We start from the raw sequence: 18,723 nt of genomic DNA, 5'->3' as shown, positions 1-18,723 counted from the left end.
CCGCAGACATCACCTAATATCTCTGGGCCTGCCCCACTGGTGAAATGAGAAGGCTACAGCAGGAGGTGTCCAGTGTCTCCTCCAACCAGGAGAAATCCTGTGGTTGTGCGATTACACACTCACTGGGCACAGGACCGTGTGGGCTTGTGCTGGTGGTGGGAGGTGAGCATTTCACTGGGGAGGAGAATGGATAGTGCAAACCTGGGCTCCTACACTTACTGTGTGACCTCTGGTCAAGTTAGTGACTCACTGAACCTTAGTTTCTTCATCAATAAAATGAGGATATTGATGGTACCTACTCTGTCATGTTGTTGTGAGGATAAAAAGATTTAGTGTTATGTAAAATGCACTTTATTTTGCTCTAAAACAAACTAGCCAACACTTATTTTGCTCTTACGTGTGTTAGGCATTATTCCAAGCGCTTTGAGGTTTCATGAGAAACTCAAGACAGCTCTAGGAGGTAGTTAATACCACCAGCTCCATTTTACGGATGAGGAGACTGAGGCACAAAGAGGTCAAGTAAATTGCTCAAGGTCACAGTTACTGATGAAACTCAAGCACAAGCTGAGTCCAAGCACTCATCAAGGTGCCTGATACGTAGTACAGTGCCTCGTTGTTTTTCTGTTTGTTTTTTATTTTTATTCTTTGGGGGGAGGGAGGGAGGGGAGGGACAGAGAGAGAGAGAGGGAGACGCAGAAACTGAAGCAGGCTCCAGGCTCTGAGCTGTCAGCACAGAGCCCGACACAGGGCTCAAACCCACAAACTGTGAGATCATGACCTGAGCCGAAGTCGGACGCTTAACCGACTGAGCCACCCCAGGTGCCCCATGCCATTTCCTTTTTTAATGATATCATCCAAAAGCCACAGAGAGGAAAGGAAAGGGAAGGAGCAGTAAGGGGTGGGGGCATATTCAGAACTCTTAGGTAATAAACTGGCCAAAGACTTTGAGAGCTGGAAAGGATCCCAATGATAGTCTAGTCTTTCCTTTGTTAATTCAGGCCAGAGCACTGAGCACCAACTAGGCTGGGCCATGGGGACTCAGAAACAAATGGCACATGATCTCTGTTCACACACACTGGGGAGAAAGACACACACAACCCAAAACATAATGTGCTAAGAGCTATATTAGGTATATGTTCAAAGTGCTACAGGAACACATAGGAAGAGTTAACTAAATTTACTCAGGGGTGGAGGCTTAGAACTTTTACAGAAGAAGGGGCATCCCTGCTGGATTTTGAGGACTGAATAAAAGTTCAGTTAAAAAAAAAAAAGAAAGAAAAAAGGTAAGCATTCCAGAAGGATTCAAAGAAATGACTTGCAAATGCCATGCATTAACAGTCCTGTAACATGAAGCATTCTCAGGTGTGAAAATAATGAAAGATAAAGTCAGGAGCCAGGATGAATCTCAAATTTCATAGCACCCGGCCCCCAACCCAGCATCCCCTGTGCTCTTGCCCTTTTCAATTATTCTCTAGAACTGCCTAGATTTCCCTTTTCCAACCGACTCAAGATTCCTTACTTTTCTCATAGGTGACCTCGCAGGCTGGGCCCTGGAATCCGACAGGACAGATGCACTCACAGCGGGATTCTGAAAAGACAATGCAGACAGAGTGTGAAACACAATTCCTGGAGTTCAGCCCTCCACATCACTTTGCCATTAGGTTAAAAGAGGGGAAACATTTAGTTGAAGGGTTTAAGATAAGAAGGTTCCATGCTAAGAATACCTACTCCTTCACAGGGTCTCGTGCTCCTGAAGGGTGGTTACTGCCTGTCACGGGGAACCATACGGAGTTGCTGAGGGGAATTACTGGTGAGCTCATGTTTGACCCAGTGATGTGAGTTTCCAGTGTTGGAAGCTACATTAGTGGTCGCGGAAGCCAATGGTCACTGGTGCTCAGTTTCACCCCGAGCCATCTAATTGTCCAGCCTCTGCTCGAACACTCCAGTGATTGGGAACTCACTGTCCTCAGATGTCTCGTCCCACCTTTGGCCAATTCTGGCCCTTTGGAAGTTATTCCTTAAGTTGATCTGTAACATGTCACCTTGGAGTGACATCTGGATCACACCGAGTCCCTTCACAGGATTATCCTTTAGAAGTCAGGCCCATGAACAACCCTGTCTCTGGCTTCGTATTCTCTCTCACACTAGTGCACATCCTTAGGTGGGTTCCAGTTTCTAGGTCCAAATTTCACATGAAGGCAAGGGGAATTCAGCAACCCTGGATCACGACATTGAGCTGATGGGCAGATCCCATTTCTTGCTGACTTCATCCCCACTTTAACGTCTCTGTCCTGACAGCAGAACTTTCCAGCCTTAGGCTTTCACTTATGTCTCCGTTGCTCCCATCCACCCTGTCCAAGAAGCTAGACACATACTCCCCAACCTCAGTTGGGAACAGGTCTCCTGTCTCTGCCCGGTTGAGCTGGCTCTGTCCACCGAGGTTCTGCCCTAACTCCAGCTGGCTCCCTCCCTGGGTGCAGATCTGCTGGACCCAACTGCACCTGACACCCTCTTTTGGCTTCATGCTGGACTGGACTCTTCCTTGGCCATCATGACAGGAACACAAGATCCCAGGCCTCAGCCAACCCCAAATTTGCCCTACTGATTGCAGTGGCCCCAGATATGGCCCTGGAAGTTAGGAATCAAGTTCAAGGGGCCCATTCTTGCTGCTGCTCCCCCATCCCCCCATCTTCTCACCATGCGTTGGTCAGGACGTGCACAGCCTAGGCCTGCTACTTCAGTTGCGTGATGTTGCCACCTGCCATGTCCATTGTGGCTGGAACCAAGGCATTCCTGCGGCCAGGGTAGATGACCTAGTTGCCTGCACTCTGACTTCTTGGGAAACAGGCTAACACTTGTCCTACTGGTCAGTACACTTCAGCGGGAAAGTCCAGCTTTCCCACTGGTTTGTAAGCTGGTGGAATCATGGATCCTGTCTGCCAGCGGATTAAGCTGTGGATCAGCTTCGCAGCCCTGATGCCATAGTGCAATCATCTGGTAGGCTTTTTCAAAGGCCGATCCCCAGTGATTCACTTTAACTAGTTCGGGCTGAGACCCAGGGCTTTGTGTTTGTGCAAAGCACCCTGGGTGATTCTCACATGCAGCTCGGGCTGAGATCTGCCTTAGAGGAACATCGTGCTATTTGCCCATGAGCTGCACCTGAATATGGGCAGGGGGGAGGGGCGGGGGGGGGGGGCCTCTGTCCAATCCCACCTCATTGTGCTCCAAGGAGGCAGAGACTTCAGCAGTTGTGAGCCACACCCTGGCTGCAGATTAGAACTACCTGGAGAGGGTTTACCCTTCCTGATGAGGAGCTTTCTCCAGATTCTCACACAAGGATCCAGGTGGGGGTCCGAGCATCAGTAGCTCTGGGTCTCTTGAATGCCTGTTCAACATGGAGAAGCTCAGTTTACGAGGCTCCAAATGGCCAGGGGGCTCTTTTTGTCCCCCTGAGAAAGCAAAGAGGACTTCATGACAGACCCTGGGGCCTCAGGAAGAGGACCAGGGATTGATCTAGAACTCTTCTTGAGATACTCTGGAGGGCATATGGATTTGATGATGTGTTCTGGCCACAGCACCAGCCCCTCCAGATAACGTCCTTCACAGGGACACCAGCTGCCTGGAAACGGTACCTTTCAGGACAGGAACTCCATTCCCTTGGCAAGGAGCACAGTGGCAAGAGCTGACTTCCTTCTGAAACTCCTCCAGGGCCCGCTTCATGTTTTGCCTTACTGTGCTGGAGTAGGCGAAGTCTGTGGCCGTCACCAGTTCATACAGAGGCTCTGCCTGGGGAGAGGAAAGGGATGTATTTCAACAGAAAATATTCACCAAATAGAAGGATAATGCAAGGGTCCACAGGAATGAGCAAGGGGTCGGTGCACGGAGATGGGTGGATTCATCTGGAACCAGATGGATGCCCCATCCTCTGTTTGAACCATCCTATCCAATATCCACAGATAAACTCATCTGAGATCAGGTCAACTCTTACTGAATACCTCCTAAGTGCCAGGCATGAAGCATGAGTAATGAGAAAGATAAAATCCACACTCTCAAGAAACTCGGAGTCCAGAGATAGAGACACGGTAACAGATTCTTACAGCACAGCAGGTCCGGAAACGGTGGAAATGTGGAATGCGGGCAGAGGAGCAGCTGGTTAACCTGCCTGTGGTTGGGGAGAGGAGGTGACTTTCAAGCAGCTCTTTGAAACTGTTCTAGAAGTTTCGTCCCAACATGGCTCCCCCGTCCCAACTTGGCAAGAAGCATTCACGTCATGCAAGAACCACCATCACGAAGCCTTTCCCCAGCTCCCAAGTTCACAGAATATCTTCCCACTATGAAGTGCTCAGAATACTGTCCAGTGCTCATCTGATACAAAGTCTCTTTACCCAATACAAATTCCATCTCTTTGCTCCTTTGTGGTCATTCATTATTATTATTATTATTCTATGTGTTGAAATCTCTTTTCCTTCTTGAATTAAGAAGGTAAGTTGCCGGAGTTCAGGACTATATACTGCTCAGCTCTGGGGTCTAGAGTCTAGGGTCTAGCCCCAAGCTTAGTGAGAACAGCTAATAAAAGTGGATGGTCAACGAAAGGGGGTGGGAGGCTTCATCAGGGCAAAGGCAGCTGGCTGGGAGGAGAGGGGCGGAAAACAGAAACCTAGCCACAGAGAGCGAGCCGCTGGTCACCAGCGAACCTGGCAGTGTGCGACCAGAGGAAGCCACACAGATGGCTGTGGGCTAGGAAAAGCCTGGGAAGAAGTGCAAAGAGGTAGTTAAAAATGTTTGGAGCCTCTGGGTCCTACTTTCAGCTCCAGGGCCAGGTTCCTCTCCAGATTTTGTCTCTGTTCCTGCCCTAATCCAGCTCTGGAGAGTTTAGGGTCTAAATGCAGGCAATCATACCTAATAGAAGCATCCAGTGGGAAGAAAATTGCTTCCATTTCTTAATGCGTCCGATGCTGACCTTCGCTCCAGTGGGCAAAGCAAGGCCCCTCGGTGGTCCCATTGTCTCACCGTTTTGTGGTCAATGAATTGATCCAGAGGCGGTTTGCAGAAGCGTCCAGCCTGCTGGCCGCACGTGGGGGAGGGAAGGGGGGTTGGCTGTATACCAGTATGAGCTCCTCCAACACTCCGTGTTCCCTGTCAGAGCACCTCGTAAGGCTGCCTTTAGCCCCCCAGGCCTTCTCCTACCAGCACGGAGATGCGCTCCAGGACAGAGAGCAAGTCAGTGGCAGAACCCGAATAAACCTCCTCCATGTGTTGTGTTCTAGAAGCTTTGCTGACGGTTCACAAACGTGAGCCCACTCCGTCCTCACAAGGTAGCAATTATCAGCCCCGTTTTCAGATGAGGTTAAGTGACCTGAACAAAGTCAAAGAGCTCATTAAATAGTATTTCCAGGACTCTAACCCAAAGCTTTTGTTTTTCTTACGAGCTCGTGATAATTATTGATACAAATGGCTTCATTATTCCCATTTTCCAATTCCTATACCAGCGTTCCCCAAATTTTGCAGACTGGGGGTTGCCTTGGAACTGAGCAGCAACTCCTAGGACTCTATAGCTCCCTTTTAATTCTAAGTTAATATGGCATGATTGTCCCTTCTGTCGTTCCCTGGCCGTTCTTCTTTCGTTCGTTTCTCTCTTTTCTCCTCTTCTTCCTTTCTCCCCCGTCTCTCTTCCTTATTTCTCCCCCCAAAACACAGTCCTAACTACTCATATTGACCACTGGGTCCTACGCACACTCGCCCTTGTGAACTTGCCCTTTTATTTATCATATTGCTGCAAAGAGATGGTCCTCGCTATTTATTAACCTCCACGCCCTTCCTTGTGACGGACCCTGGTGATCACCATTCTTTTTTTTTTTTTTTTTTTTAATTTTTTTTTTCAACGTTTATTTATTTTTGGGACAGAGAGAGACAGAGCATGAATGGGGGAGGGGCAGTGAGAGAGGGAGACACAGAATCGGAAACAGGCTCCAGGCTCTGAGCCATCAGCCCAGAGCCTGACGCAGGGCTCGAACTCCCGGACCGCGAGATCGTGACCTGGCTGAAGTCGGACGCTCAACCGACTGCGCCACCCAGGCGCCCCAACAATTTTTTTTTTTTTTTGAGAGAGAGAGAGAGAAAGAGAGAGAGAGAAAGAGAGAGAGAGAGAGGGAGAGAACCTCAAACAGACTCCATTCTCAGCACAGAGCCCTACACATGGCTTGATCGCATGACCCGGGGATCATGACCTGAGTTGGATGCTCAACCGACTGAGCCACCCAGGCGCCCTGTTGAATATTATAGATTTTTAATCATTGTCAATTTGATAGGTAAAAAAATATCATGTTGTTACTTTTTCATTTCTTATTCCTAGGAAAGTTAAACATTTTGCATATTTATTCATCATCTTAGTGCTAAGAGTTGTCTATTTCCTTTGAAATGTGTCTTTCTTAGAAATTGTATCATTCTTTATACATTTAGGATTTTGTTTGTGGCAAAATTATCTTGTGGGTGTGTTACCTGTCATTTAATTACATTCATGGTTTCCTTATTTGACATCCAGAATTTATTTTGGGGGGTGAGCTCCAATGGCTTGAGTCTGACATTATCTCACCAGGCAATGTTACCACAACATCTGTATTTTAACCCTTCTCTTGGTCAGAGTAATTTGCCGTTAGAGAATCTTTGAGTACAGCGATTTAGAAAGGTACGGTGGTCACACCTTCAGAAAGGTGTGACTATCACTGCTTACCAAGTGATCAGCTGCTTTTCTTTCTGGATACATAGCAGGGTTGCAATTCCCTGACATTCTAAAGGGCAGGTTTGCAACATGACTTGTTTTGAGCAGTGGAAAGAGAGCAGAGGGGGCGTCCTTTCCAGGGTGAAGCCTTCAGGACAGAGTGAAGGGACATATCCCCTTCCCTTACCAATGCAGCGGTGATCTTCGGAGCATATGACCACATCAAGCCTCCGTGGCCCGGATCCCTGAGTGGCAATGCGAAAAGCCCCCTCCCCAATATACTTTGGGCCTGTTGTGTGATTGAGAAATAAACTTGTGTTGTACTCAGTCCCTAAGATTTGGGAAGTTTTTTCACTGCAGCATAACCAATGCCTTCCTGACCTCTGTGGGAACACCATTCACAACTATATCTTTTCCTTCTACTCTGGGCAATGCCTGAGCTCTATACAGTAGCTTCTCCATCAGCTTGGACCTCAGACGACAACCTAGCCACCCTGGCTACTTATAGAAATGCTCACGAGTGGTTGCGTTTGTGACTGGGTTTGCCAGTCCAACACAGAATCTCCCCAGTTACAGCTGAATTTCAGATAAACAACAAATAATTTGGTCATACCAGTATGTCCCATGCAATATTTGGGGGTATGCTTATATTAGGAAATTATCCATTATTCGTCTGAAATCCAAATTTAACTCGACGTGCTATATTTTCCATTTCCCAAACCTGGCAATTTTTATGTGACCCCTTTAATAATGCAAAGTGTCTTTGGGATTTTTTTATCCATTAACGACCGTTTCGCTGGGCCCCGAGCTTCTCCTTCGCGACATTGTCACTACACTGCCTTCAGGCACTTCATGTCGCAAAGAATTCTTTTTTTTTTTTTTTTATGAAATTTATTGACAAATTGGTTTCCATACAACACCCAGTGCTCATCCCAAAAGGTGCCCTCCTCAATACCCATCACGCACCCTCTCCTCCCTCCCACCCCCCATCAACCCTCAGTTTGTTCTCAGTTTTTAACAGTCTCTTATGCTTTGGCTCTCTCCCATTCTAAGACCAGAACGACCTTTATTTTTTTTAGAATAGGTTTGTTTCTAAAAGTTAAAAAAAAATCACATCATAGGATGTGTGTCTGTATTGTTTTGTTCTCAGTACTTTTTCCCACTTTTCAACGAGTTCTGCATTTTGTGTCATCAGCTCAGGGACATTTCCCTTATTATGTCCGTGATGAATGCCATCTTCAAATTTAATCTTGTCTCTTTCTCAGGAAGAAGTCCTTGAGTTTCAGATTTCTCCTTCTGTACTCTCTTCCATCATATTTCTTTTACGTCATTGTTTTAATCTCTTTGTCTTTCGCTGCTACATTATGAGAACGGTTTTATGGCGCCTTCCCACATCACTGACTCAATTTTCTGCAGTGTCAATTCTGTTCTTTACAGTTTCCAATGTAGGCTTTCCTCTGCTATTGTGCCTTTGGTTCCGTGTAGTCAGCCACTTCCTTTTTCATCTGATGAGTGTCTAATATCTCAGCATCTCTTTTTTCTTTCCTGAATTCCTCATTTGCTTAAAGCTTACGATAAAAAGGCAAATGCATTCCAAAATTTACTTCTATTTTTCCACTTTTAGATGTAGGCCTGTCTTCTGAATCTTGAAGGTAATTTCCATCTTTTGCGTTTGGAGTTCTCTTTCTGTGTCCACGGCTATTTGTTAACTCTGGGCAAAGAGCCGTTTCTCTGGGTCGGAAGTCTATCAGTGAACAGTGCGAGGGGGCTCTTCGGTGTTCTTCTTCCCCGCCCACCTGGCTCCTACGCCAATCGTGTTTCAGGTCTTGATCCTCAAGAATGCTTTATGCATGCGACCCCTGGCCAACACTCTGTCTAGGAATCGCCTGTCTAGTGGCTTCTGCCGTCCTGGAAAACAATCGCCGCTCTAACTACCTGGCGGGCTGACTCTGCAGAGAAGAATTATTGTGAGATAATGCGGAGGCGTCTGCAGTTTTCTCTAGCTGGAAAGAGTGCATGGAAGAGTGGGATGTCCAGAACATGCGTTTCCAACTCACGGCAGGGACTTACAAAAGGAAGGGCTTAAAAGTCTTCAGTAACCTCACCTCCCCAACTCCCGAAAACATCTCTGCTTCCTTCACCTTTTCCCCCTTTCAGCCCACACACCCGACAGTGTGATACTTTCTACTACATCACACACATGCTGGGCCTCTGTGCCTTTGGTAAAGTGCTGCATGCCTAAGACCGTGTTCAGGCCTGAGATGCTTAGCATGCTGGCCTGCCCTACCTGTCTTCCTCTCTTCCTTCCTCTCTCTGTCTTTTTCACACACACACACACACCAGATCACATCACATGCCTGACACTTGACATTCCCAATGCCCGGTCTGGCACATCCAACCCATTCAGGTAGGTGACCAGGGAAAACTCCATTAATTCTCACTTTTGGGGGAAAAAAAAATTCAGGTAAGGTGTAAGTGACAAGTAAAGACCAGGGATCTATTTTCCCCTGAGCTCTGTTCACTCCCATGCCCATCCGTGATTCCAAGCAATGTCACCACACCATCAGCCAACCCCAGAGTTCTCTGGAGCTGCCTACAACCTACAGCTGACTTTATTCTCCTTGATGCTTATCAGCAGCTGTACCCTAAGTGTCACTACTGAAAACAGCAGAGGACAGGATTTGAATGGCAGCCTTCTGTTCTGCAGAAACTATGCATTTGACATACAGATTAAGACACTGGGCAACTGCCAGGATTGGGAGCTGCAGAGCATCACGTGAAGAGCTCCGGTCCCTCGTCACCCCTCCTTGGCGGCAAGACAAAGTCCCGGGGGTGGGGTGGAGTGGATGCCAAACAACCAGTGAGTGTACAGACAACAGCAAGGAGAGGATGGCCCGAGATGGAGCACGGACCCCGTGCAGAAGTCCCCACAGGCAAGGACCTACCACTGCTGATGTGTATGACAGTCCTGTTCTGGCAAACGTCCTCTTAGTTTAAGGTTGCAGAACTGCTCTTGTGTGGGTGACGGTTGGTTGGGATCATTAGTTTTTATTCACCAAACCCACAGGAAAGTCTGGAGGGGAGGGAAGAGGTCAAAGTCTCGGGCCCAGACCTAACAGAGACTCTTGAGCAGCCACAGATGGATGCTCCCTCTGTGACCTCGATTTTCATCAGCCACAAAACGGAGGTAAGCACACGCAATTTGAGGATTAGATGCAATAACATGCCCAAAGACCCTGGCAGAGTGTCAAGAATATAGTAGGTGCTCAAAACGTCACTGATCACCGTGAAGTGTTACCCTGTCCTGTACGACGGTCATGGCTGCCGGGGTCTTACCGGTTAGCACAGAGTGTATGTTTCACACTTGCATCTCTCTGCCTCTCCTCCAGCGGCTTAGTTCCTCTCACTCTGCAGGAACTTAGCAACTATTTGTTGGTTGAATGAATGTTAAAATACGCAAATAATGCCTGGAGAGAGTCTCTGACCAAATGGAAACAGTATCAATTTAAGAAGGCTGGAACTAGAAGCTGATGGTTGATTTCCTTTAGCAACTTGGGGGCCTGAGTGGGAGGGAGTCAGGGGTCTCCAGCTGGTGCCCAACAGTTATTTTGTAATCGGTCCACTCCAGATACATTATCTACTATAATGTGTGTGCCTTGAGATTAGGGTGTGGGTCTTCTTGAGCTCTGTATCCCCCAGCCTGGCTCCTAGTAGCCCCTCATAAGCTGTTTACTGAATAGAGGAAAGGGTGGAGAGAGCAGCTCCCCAGATATACCTTAATTTTGATGATGTCTGGGTTGTACTGCACGGCGTCTCCCCACTCCTGCATCAGGTCCGCGGTCGGCAGCTCCTTATACGCCAGGGCGGTGATGTGCTCACTTGCCCCTCCTCGCACAAGGACCACCAAGTCATCCACCATGGTGTCTCTCTTGTTTCTGTCTGGGATCGACACAGAGACCTGGCATGTCAGGGGATCCACTTCGGCACCCTGGAATTTACTGCAACCCAACCTAGTTACCATGATATTCACTAAGCTCATCCTGGAGGTGCCAGTAGACAAGATGCAATCCCACCAGCAAAGAAGTCACGACACAAAGGGCAAAAGGCAACTCACCCAATCAAATAGGACACAAGTTGGGGGCAGGATAAGGAGGGGACATCTATAAACGCCAGTCACTGAGTCTATGGAAGATAGATACCTGATGGATATTCATATATACGGAGAGATTGATAGGTCATAGATACATAAATAGGTTGATAGGGAGATAGGTTATGGATCATTAATGTGTCAGCCAGTAATCTAAGTGTTGTATTAACTCACTTAATCTTCACAATGAAATAGGAACTATGTAATCCTCATTTTGCAGATAAGAAATCTCAGACACTAGGGGTGAAAAGGTTGATCCAGGTAGCCTTGCTGAAGCTCTAAGCTACATCTCTTCTTTGTATGGGATAACAGAGGCGGGAAAATTTGTAAAAGCTGGGCTTTGTGTGTGATAGACACCCACTAAAGAGCGTCTACTATAATATGATTATTATTTTGATCTATGTAGAGTTTCCCAGAAGGCCCTCAATCATATCAGTGAGTCCTTCCCATTCTAATTTGTCCATTCACCCCATGCCAAAAGAACAGGTGTCAAGTGACCATTTAGCTTGGAGCCCGCAACCCTGTGCACCATAGAAAGGAGTCTTGTATACTGCTGGTAGGGGGACAGCGGTACAACCGTTTTAGAAAACAGCTTTGCATTCACTAGTCCAGAAAAAGTACACGGTCTACAACCCAATGATTCTACTCCCGGGTGCATTCCTTGCAAAATACTTGCATGCGTGTGCCAGACAAGCACAGAAGAACGCTCTAGCAGCAGCGACTGCACTTGCGTGAAACGGGAAATAACTCAAATTCCACAGTGGAATGGACAAAGTATTATATTCATACATGAAAATACTAGGCAGCAATGGCAACTAGCTGTAGTTATACACACATGATAGTGAACGAAAACACCACCACCACCCAGAACTGAAACGAGTATATTCCATCCATATAACGTTCAAAAACAAGCAACGCTGAGCCGTATTGGTTAGTGATACACATGGTGGTAAAACTATTAAGAAAGGAAGGATGTGTTTAACACAGAAGCAAGGATGGTGTTGTCTCCAAAAGGGAGGGAGGAGTTGGCAAGTGATGAGGGTCCTGCCCAATATTCCATCTAGTGACCTGTGCAAGGGATCACTTTACAAATCTCCTTTTTATTTTTTTAAGTTTATTTATTTTTGTGTGAGAGAGAGAGAGAGCGAGAGTGAGAGAATGTGCATATGGGAGAGGAGCAGAGAGAGAGGGAGAGAGAGAGTCCCATGCAGGTTCTGTGCTGTCAATGCAGAGCCCAATGTGGGGCTCGATCCCACAAACCATGAGATCGTGACCTGAGTCCAAATCAAGAGTCGGACGTTAACCAACTGAGCCACCAAGGTGCTCCCTATGAGTCTTCTTTAAAGAGTATCTAGGGGCACCGGGGTGGTTCAGTCGGTTAAGCGTCCGACTTCAGCTCAGGTCATGATATCACAGTTGGTGAGTTCGAGCCCCGCGTCAGGCTCTGTGCTGACAGCTCGAAGCCTGGAGCCTGCTTCAGATTCTGTGTCTGCCCCTCTCTCTGCCTCTCCCCTGCTCATGCTCTGTCTCTGTCTCTCAATAATAAACTTAAAAAAAAAATTAAAGAGCACCTGTGTTCTGTGCATGTCTCCCTTATGGGACCTATCTTCCAACCCAGCCCCACCAAAATGAGCAAATAAACAATATCAATCACACATCAGTCAAGAGTGCAAGGGATGGTTCTAGACCAGCAGTTCATTTTTGTCGTTGTTTTATTTTGTTTTCTTTCAGGTGTTGGGACTCTTTCTCCACGTACGATCCCCGGTGCAAGCTTAGTAAGGTGGAGTCAGTGGGGACTGTTCTTTGAGGTACAGCAGAGGCCGGGGCCTGGGTCCCTGCTGATTGGTCCCTCTTTCCTACTCTACTTGCTGTGTTGATTCCCAGCTCCCTGGAATGACCTCCAAGTTCCCTGCTCCCGGACACTTGGCTTTGATACCTGTCCCCTCCAGTCTGGTCTCCCCTGCCGTGCGGACTCCGCTACATGATTTATAGCTTTGCCTGCTTCTCCAGACTCTACCCCACGCATTGTCTCGGAAGGACCAGCCTCCTCCCCTGCCTCCCCCGCCTTCTCCACCGGCCTCCAGCCAGGCCCGCTCCTGGCCCCCAGAGTAAATTTCCATTGTCATTTTTTTCCTGCCTTAAAAACAACCTTGCCGCTTTACTCCCTGAGTGACAATTCCAATGTGCCCTCCTTTAGGAGGCCGGTCCTGATTCTCCAAGCTGGGTTTGGTGCCATTGCTTCTTTAATTGTTTGCCCACTTCCATGTGAGCGCCACGAGGGTGGGAACACAATTTCATTCACTTTTGTATGCCCAGCACATAGTAGGAGCTAGGTAAGTTTTTATTGAGTGAATTATGATTTTAATTGAAATTCCTTAGGATATCCAGTCCTTAGCTTGAAGAAAGATTCGGTTTGGGGGGATGCTAAGAAGGGAAAGATAATGAGCACAGATTTCACATGCCCCTGCCGCTTACCTTTTATTTCCCTCAGAATACCCTGGCATGTGCCCACGGACACACCCAGACTGACATAGACCTCCTCGATGGCAGCACCGATTTTGAAATCATTCTTGGCACAGGCTTGGACGTCCTTAAGGGAGTAATCTGAAGGAAGCAAGAAAAGAGGCCCATGACCTAAAGGTCATTCACCCTGTCACCTTTTCCTGTCATCGATTCCAGAAGCCTTGCCCTTCCTGGATGTCATGTCGCGTGACTCAGGTTCAAATCAACGGGTGGCCAGCCTGATGACCAACAACGCAGGCAGCCATGACATCAGGGTGGAGGCCTCATGAGAGGGCGACAGAACCTTCCCCTTTCAGGGTCCTCAAAGGCTCTGAGGGTCTTTGCTGCCCTCCCGAGAGTGGAAGTGCTCAGAGTTGTTTTCTGAGCCTCTAGGGGTCGATCCAGTAAGTACAGTTTGCTGTAGTGTGTCCTGCTTCCCCTGACCCACTCTTCTTTAATCTTTGCTGGAGTAGAGAGGGCAAGTTCATTAATTAATTGAGGTGATATATTTAAAGTGTCTGGTCTAGGACCTGGCAAAGAGAAGGGGCCGATTTCTCTTATTTCTTCTTCGTTTTTGCCTCATTCCCCACTTGTTTTCTCCCTAATTCTCCCCAAGGCAAGCTCTCCTCCTGGGCTTGCTCAAACTTGGATGTGACTTGGTCAGCACCTTCCGCGGTACATTGAGGCCAGGCAAGGAGAGGAGAGCAGTCCTGACTACGGAGTTCTCCAGTGGTGTTAAGCGTATATCCGTTTTCCCTCCCAGCATGTTCCTGGAAATATGAATTTCATGATAACATCTCTTGTAATTTTTGCAATAGTAAGTATTAGAAGAAAATGTGCTTCCGTGGTCAAGTAAGTGTGACCAGCGTTGTATCAGAGGAGGTGGACAGGTCATTTTATGGCAGTAGCCTCGTGGGATGCTAAAAGTGGGATCCATTATATGTTTCCCCAGTTTGCTTGATAACAGAATCCTTTTGCAGGAAGCAGTTTGAGGAAATAAGAAAAGTGCTCTGGAAACCAGTGGTATGGAGGAAGGTATCCTTGGCCTTAGTGAGAATGAAGCCACACCGGCATAAATTTACATACATTACAGACCATGTGTCCTCTTGCAAGTGCAATGGCCTTATAACCAAGCCCTGGGTCCTCCACTGTGAACGGTGTGACCCAGGGCAGGTCACCTAACGTGGCAAGTGCCAGAACCCTGGACTGGGAAGCAGGAATCACACCTTAGGCCTGCAGATGGTTACAAGTGGTAAGTCCTGTAATTACATCCACAGGGAGAAGAGATTGCCAAGGGGCATCAGGAGTTGGATGTTGGTTAGGCGGCTGTGGTAACAATCTGCGATCCTGCTACTTAAAATGGGGTTTACGGATCAGCAGCAATGACGTCATGTCAAAGCTTGTGCAGAATCTTGGGTTTCGCCTCAAAGTTACTGAGGGGACTTGCTAATCAACGAGAAGGAAAAAAATACAGTCAAGGTTGACTCCTAGGTTCTTGGATTGAGCCACTGGTTGGATGGTGAAACCATTCTGAGATGTGGGTGACTGTGGAGGACACAAATTTGGCAAAGGAAAGCAAAAGCTGACTTTCGGGACACGGTAAGGTCATGATGTTTGTTGGGCATCCAAACGGTGATGTCAAGGGGACATTCTGATGAGAGCTCTTGGGTGCTGGGAAGAGATCCAGGGGGAAACATACACTGGGAGTTCTCCACATATTGAAGACATTTAAAGCCATGAGACATGGATGCTGTTGTCTAGAGGAAATCGTTGTAGAAAAGAGGACTGCCCAGACAGAGGGCTGGGCGGAGGAGGACCCACTAACAGGTTATAAAAAGGAGACATCTGCAAATGACACTACAGCCAGGGAGGGAGAAGGGAACTAGGAGCAAAGCCCATAACTCTCCTCCCACCACCTCACAGAGTTCGTGTGTGCCCCGGCAGGAGAGAGCCATAGTCCCCTGGGCAGCGTACCTGCTCTCTCCATGGCCTCTTTGTTCATAATGAGTGTGTATTCGTAAATGCCCCCCAGCACGGCCTCTGTGATGTAGTGGGTCCCGAAATCACGGAAGAGATCTCTGTACTCCCCGTAACTGTACTCCAGGGGCAGCAGCTTGACTCTCTGAAGGAGTTCGTAATGGAGCATGAGGCTTCTGGGCTTCAGCTTGTAACGTGCTACTTCAAGGTCAGAGCGCGCGTGCAGAAATGTGCTTTTCTAAATGAAATACCAACATGGGAAAAGCAGACCTTTAAAGTTAGGAATCTGGAACAAGAGGATGAACTTTACAAATACCATCCGATGTTCCTGGCCTGGGGTCGTCACTCTTATGATTCCTTTAGGACACTTGGGGGAAGACGGTCTCTTTGACAAGCTTTCATTTCTCATAAATATTCCGACGTCCTTTCAGCTTGGGAGAGTTTGCTCTTAACTCACCTCCTTACGGCGGCAAAGAAGGAACGAGAAGGGTAGGTGGCCAGAAGCAGAGATGGCAGGGAGCAGCAGGAGCACTTTGGGGCCACTCTGGTGGGATACAGGGTCTGCCTGCCTGCAAAGGCAGCCTCTTTGTTTGGGCTTTTTAAATTCCAAAGAAAGGCCGCTCAAGAAAGAGTGAAAGTGATGCCTCAGGAAGGCTAGGCATTACAGCGCATGGCAAGAGTCAGCCAGCTACAAGCCTGCACGCCACATCAGGTGCCTGGTGTTATAAATAGAGCTTTTTTTAGGAGGCAGCCACACCCTGTCGTTCGTGCGCTGTCCATAGCTGCTGTCACCCTACCACGGCAAAGCTGAGCACCTGTGACAGAGACCCTATGGTCCTACAAGGCCTAAAGTACTTACTATCTTGCCATTTACAGAAAAAGTTTGGTAACCCCTGGTGTGGGGGATAGGCTGAGAGATGACGATGGGAGGTGATGTGCAAGAATAATCTGAGGTGAGAGTTTCCTATCCTTACTCTCACCTCATTCTAGTTCTGCCCCAGAGACTCATGACTCTCCCTTCTTCCTTACCCTTCCAAGCTAAGCAGTGGTCTGTTCACGATTTGTCTAAATACTGTAGGTTTCTTTTCCTGCTCGGGTTTGGATAAAACCTTCCCGCTCATCTCCCTCTGTTCTCTGGCCTGCCGTCAATGTTCCAATCAGAGCTGACGTCTTAAAACCCTGATGGTATTACAGACATGCCTTGTTTTATGGCACTTCATGGACACCGTGATTTTTAGAAATTGAAGGTTTGTGGCAACCCTACGTTGAGCAAGTCGACTGGCACCGTTTTCCAATAGCATTGGCTCACTTTGTGTGCCTGCGCCCCATTCTGGTAATTCTTGCACACTTCAACTTTTGCATTGCTATTATATTTGTTATGGTGATCAGTGATTATACCCTGCCGAAATCTCACATGATGGTCAGCATTTTTAGTAACAAAGTATTTTTAATTAAGGTATGTACATTGTCATTTTAGACATAATGCTACTGCACGCTTAATAGACTATAGCGTAAACATAACTTTTGTATGCACAGGGAAACCAAAAAATTCATAGGACTCACTTTATTGTGAATTCACTTTATCGTAGTGTTCTTGAGCTAAACCCGCGATAGCTCTGAGGGATGCCTCTATCATAATGCCCCTCTGGGCTTAAAACAAAACCGTGCATTGGCTCTCTATTGTCTCCTGAATAAAATCTATTCCCTTACGGTGAATATAAGAACTCACACCCTGTCCCCTGGTAGTGAAGCATTCCTCCCCATACCTTACCACTTTCTGCCCCCCACACCACACTTCAGCCCTAATCCAACTTCTCACTGTTTGCCAAATCTATTCTTTTCATAATACAATTCTGCACCTGCTGTTCCTTTTGCCTTAAATGCTCTTCTCTCCCTTTTCGGCTCGACACGCGTCTACTAATATTTTCAATACTTCTTAGCTGTTGCTGCCTATGTGACACCATCCTGTATTTCCCAGACACACACACCGTTTTCCAGGACTGCACTGCACTTTGCTTATATTTCCTTTATAGCACAAACCGGGCTGCATTACAACTGTTATAAAAAAAAATTAAGAATTAGTTGACTGCCTACACGTTTGCCTCTCCCCCTAGACTGTGAGCTCGAAGGCAAGAATCAGGTTGTATTTGTCTCTGGACCCCAAGCCTACTGTAGTGCCCAGAACACTGTAAGCACGCTATCACTGGATATTTGAGTCAGGGAGGCAGGGAGGGAGGGGCTAAGCAGGAGAAAGGGAAGGAGTAAACAGATGGCATTTTCTCTTTTCTCCATTTTCTCCCCAACAAAGTATGATCCTTTTCATTAATACCACCCTCCATCACTGTATTTCAGTCTTAACCACCTACTAGGTGCCATTCTAAGTCTAAAGATGGAAGAAACAGCCTCTGCCTCCAAGTTGCTCAGAGCCTAGAAGGAAAAACAAAGACAGTAACAGACCCATTAGCATTTACTACTCATTTTCTCCTGGTTGGTATTTCAGCAGCAGAGCCCTTTCTGAGCCCCTCACCACTTTCTCCTCCTATGAATCGTTAGAGACGACCTGGTCTCTAGGCTCCACTCAGATTAATTTTCTTTTCTTTTTTTTTTTTTTTTAAATTTTTTTTTTCAACGTTTATTTATTTTTGGGACAGAGAGAGACAGAGCATGAACGGGGGAGGGGCAGAGAGAGAGGGAGACACAGAATCGGAAACAGGCTCCAGGCTCTGAGCCATCAGCCCAGAGCCCGACGCGGGGCTCGAACTCACGGACCGCGAGATCGTGACCTGGCCGAAGTCGGACGCTTAACCGACTGCGCCACCCAGGCGCCCCTCAGATTAATTTTCTAACACATTTCACCCAAGTGGAAAACACTTAGTGGCTAGAGAATAGAATGCACCTTCCTTGCTCGGGAACTCAAGGTTCCTCAAGGCTGCCTGTCACCTGTTTCTCCAACATCATATCCCAATACTTCCCAGTCCAATTATTCCTCTTCTACCAACTCGCGGGCTTTGACCTTCATCTTACGGGCCAGGGGGAACAGGCGACATGATTAGACTAGTATCATGGAAACGTCTTTCTGGCAGCACATAAATCTCAGGGGCAAGTTGGGAGACAGGAGACCCCTAAGGCGGGGGCCACGCAGGAGGTGCAAGGGTCCGGGCTACTTAAGATGTAATGAGAGTTCGATTAAGAAATATTGGAATGTGACACTGAAGGATCTGGTGGCCAAAAAATGTGGAGATGAGAAGAGAGCGAAACAGGATTCTGAAATGCTTAGGTTGGAAAACCAGAAGGAAACAAATGCTATTTAGCACAGAAAACGTAGGAGGAAGAGCCTGCTTGGCGTGTCAGCGAGGCATCCAGGTAATGATGCCCATAA

General features: G+C 47.5%; 1 protein-coding gene across 1 annotated transcript in view; it reads right to left on the bottom strand.

Annotated features, from left to right (window-relative positions):
- C8B (complement C8 beta chain) overlaps nt 1-18,723 on the bottom strand; it is a 37,012-nt gene that overhangs the window by 940 nt on the left and 17,349 nt on the right. The window contains exons 7-11 of the mRNA XM_047872878.1: nt 15,342-15,582; nt 13,341-13,469; nt 10,494-10,657; nt 3,633-3,786; nt 1,520-1,588 (exon numbers count right to left, since the gene is read on the bottom strand). Of these exons, the coding sequence (XP_047728834.1) occupies nt 1,520-1,588; nt 3,633-3,786; nt 10,494-10,657; nt 13,341-13,469; nt 15,342-15,582 (757 nt within the window). The remainder of the gene's footprint in view (nt 1-1,519; nt 1,589-3,632; nt 3,787-10,493; nt 10,658-13,340; nt 13,470-15,341; nt 15,583-18,723) is intronic.

The sequence above is a fragment of the Prionailurus viverrinus genome, chromosome C1 (assembly GCF_022837055.1).
Source record: "Prionailurus viverrinus isolate Anna chromosome C1, UM_Priviv_1.0, whole genome shotgun sequence".
Taxonomy (NCBI): Eukaryota; Metazoa; Chordata; class Mammalia; order Carnivora; family Felidae; genus Prionailurus; species Prionailurus viverrinus.
The sequence above is the reverse complement of the archived record's forward strand: the minus strand, read 5'-3'. Positions and strand labels throughout refer to the sequence as shown.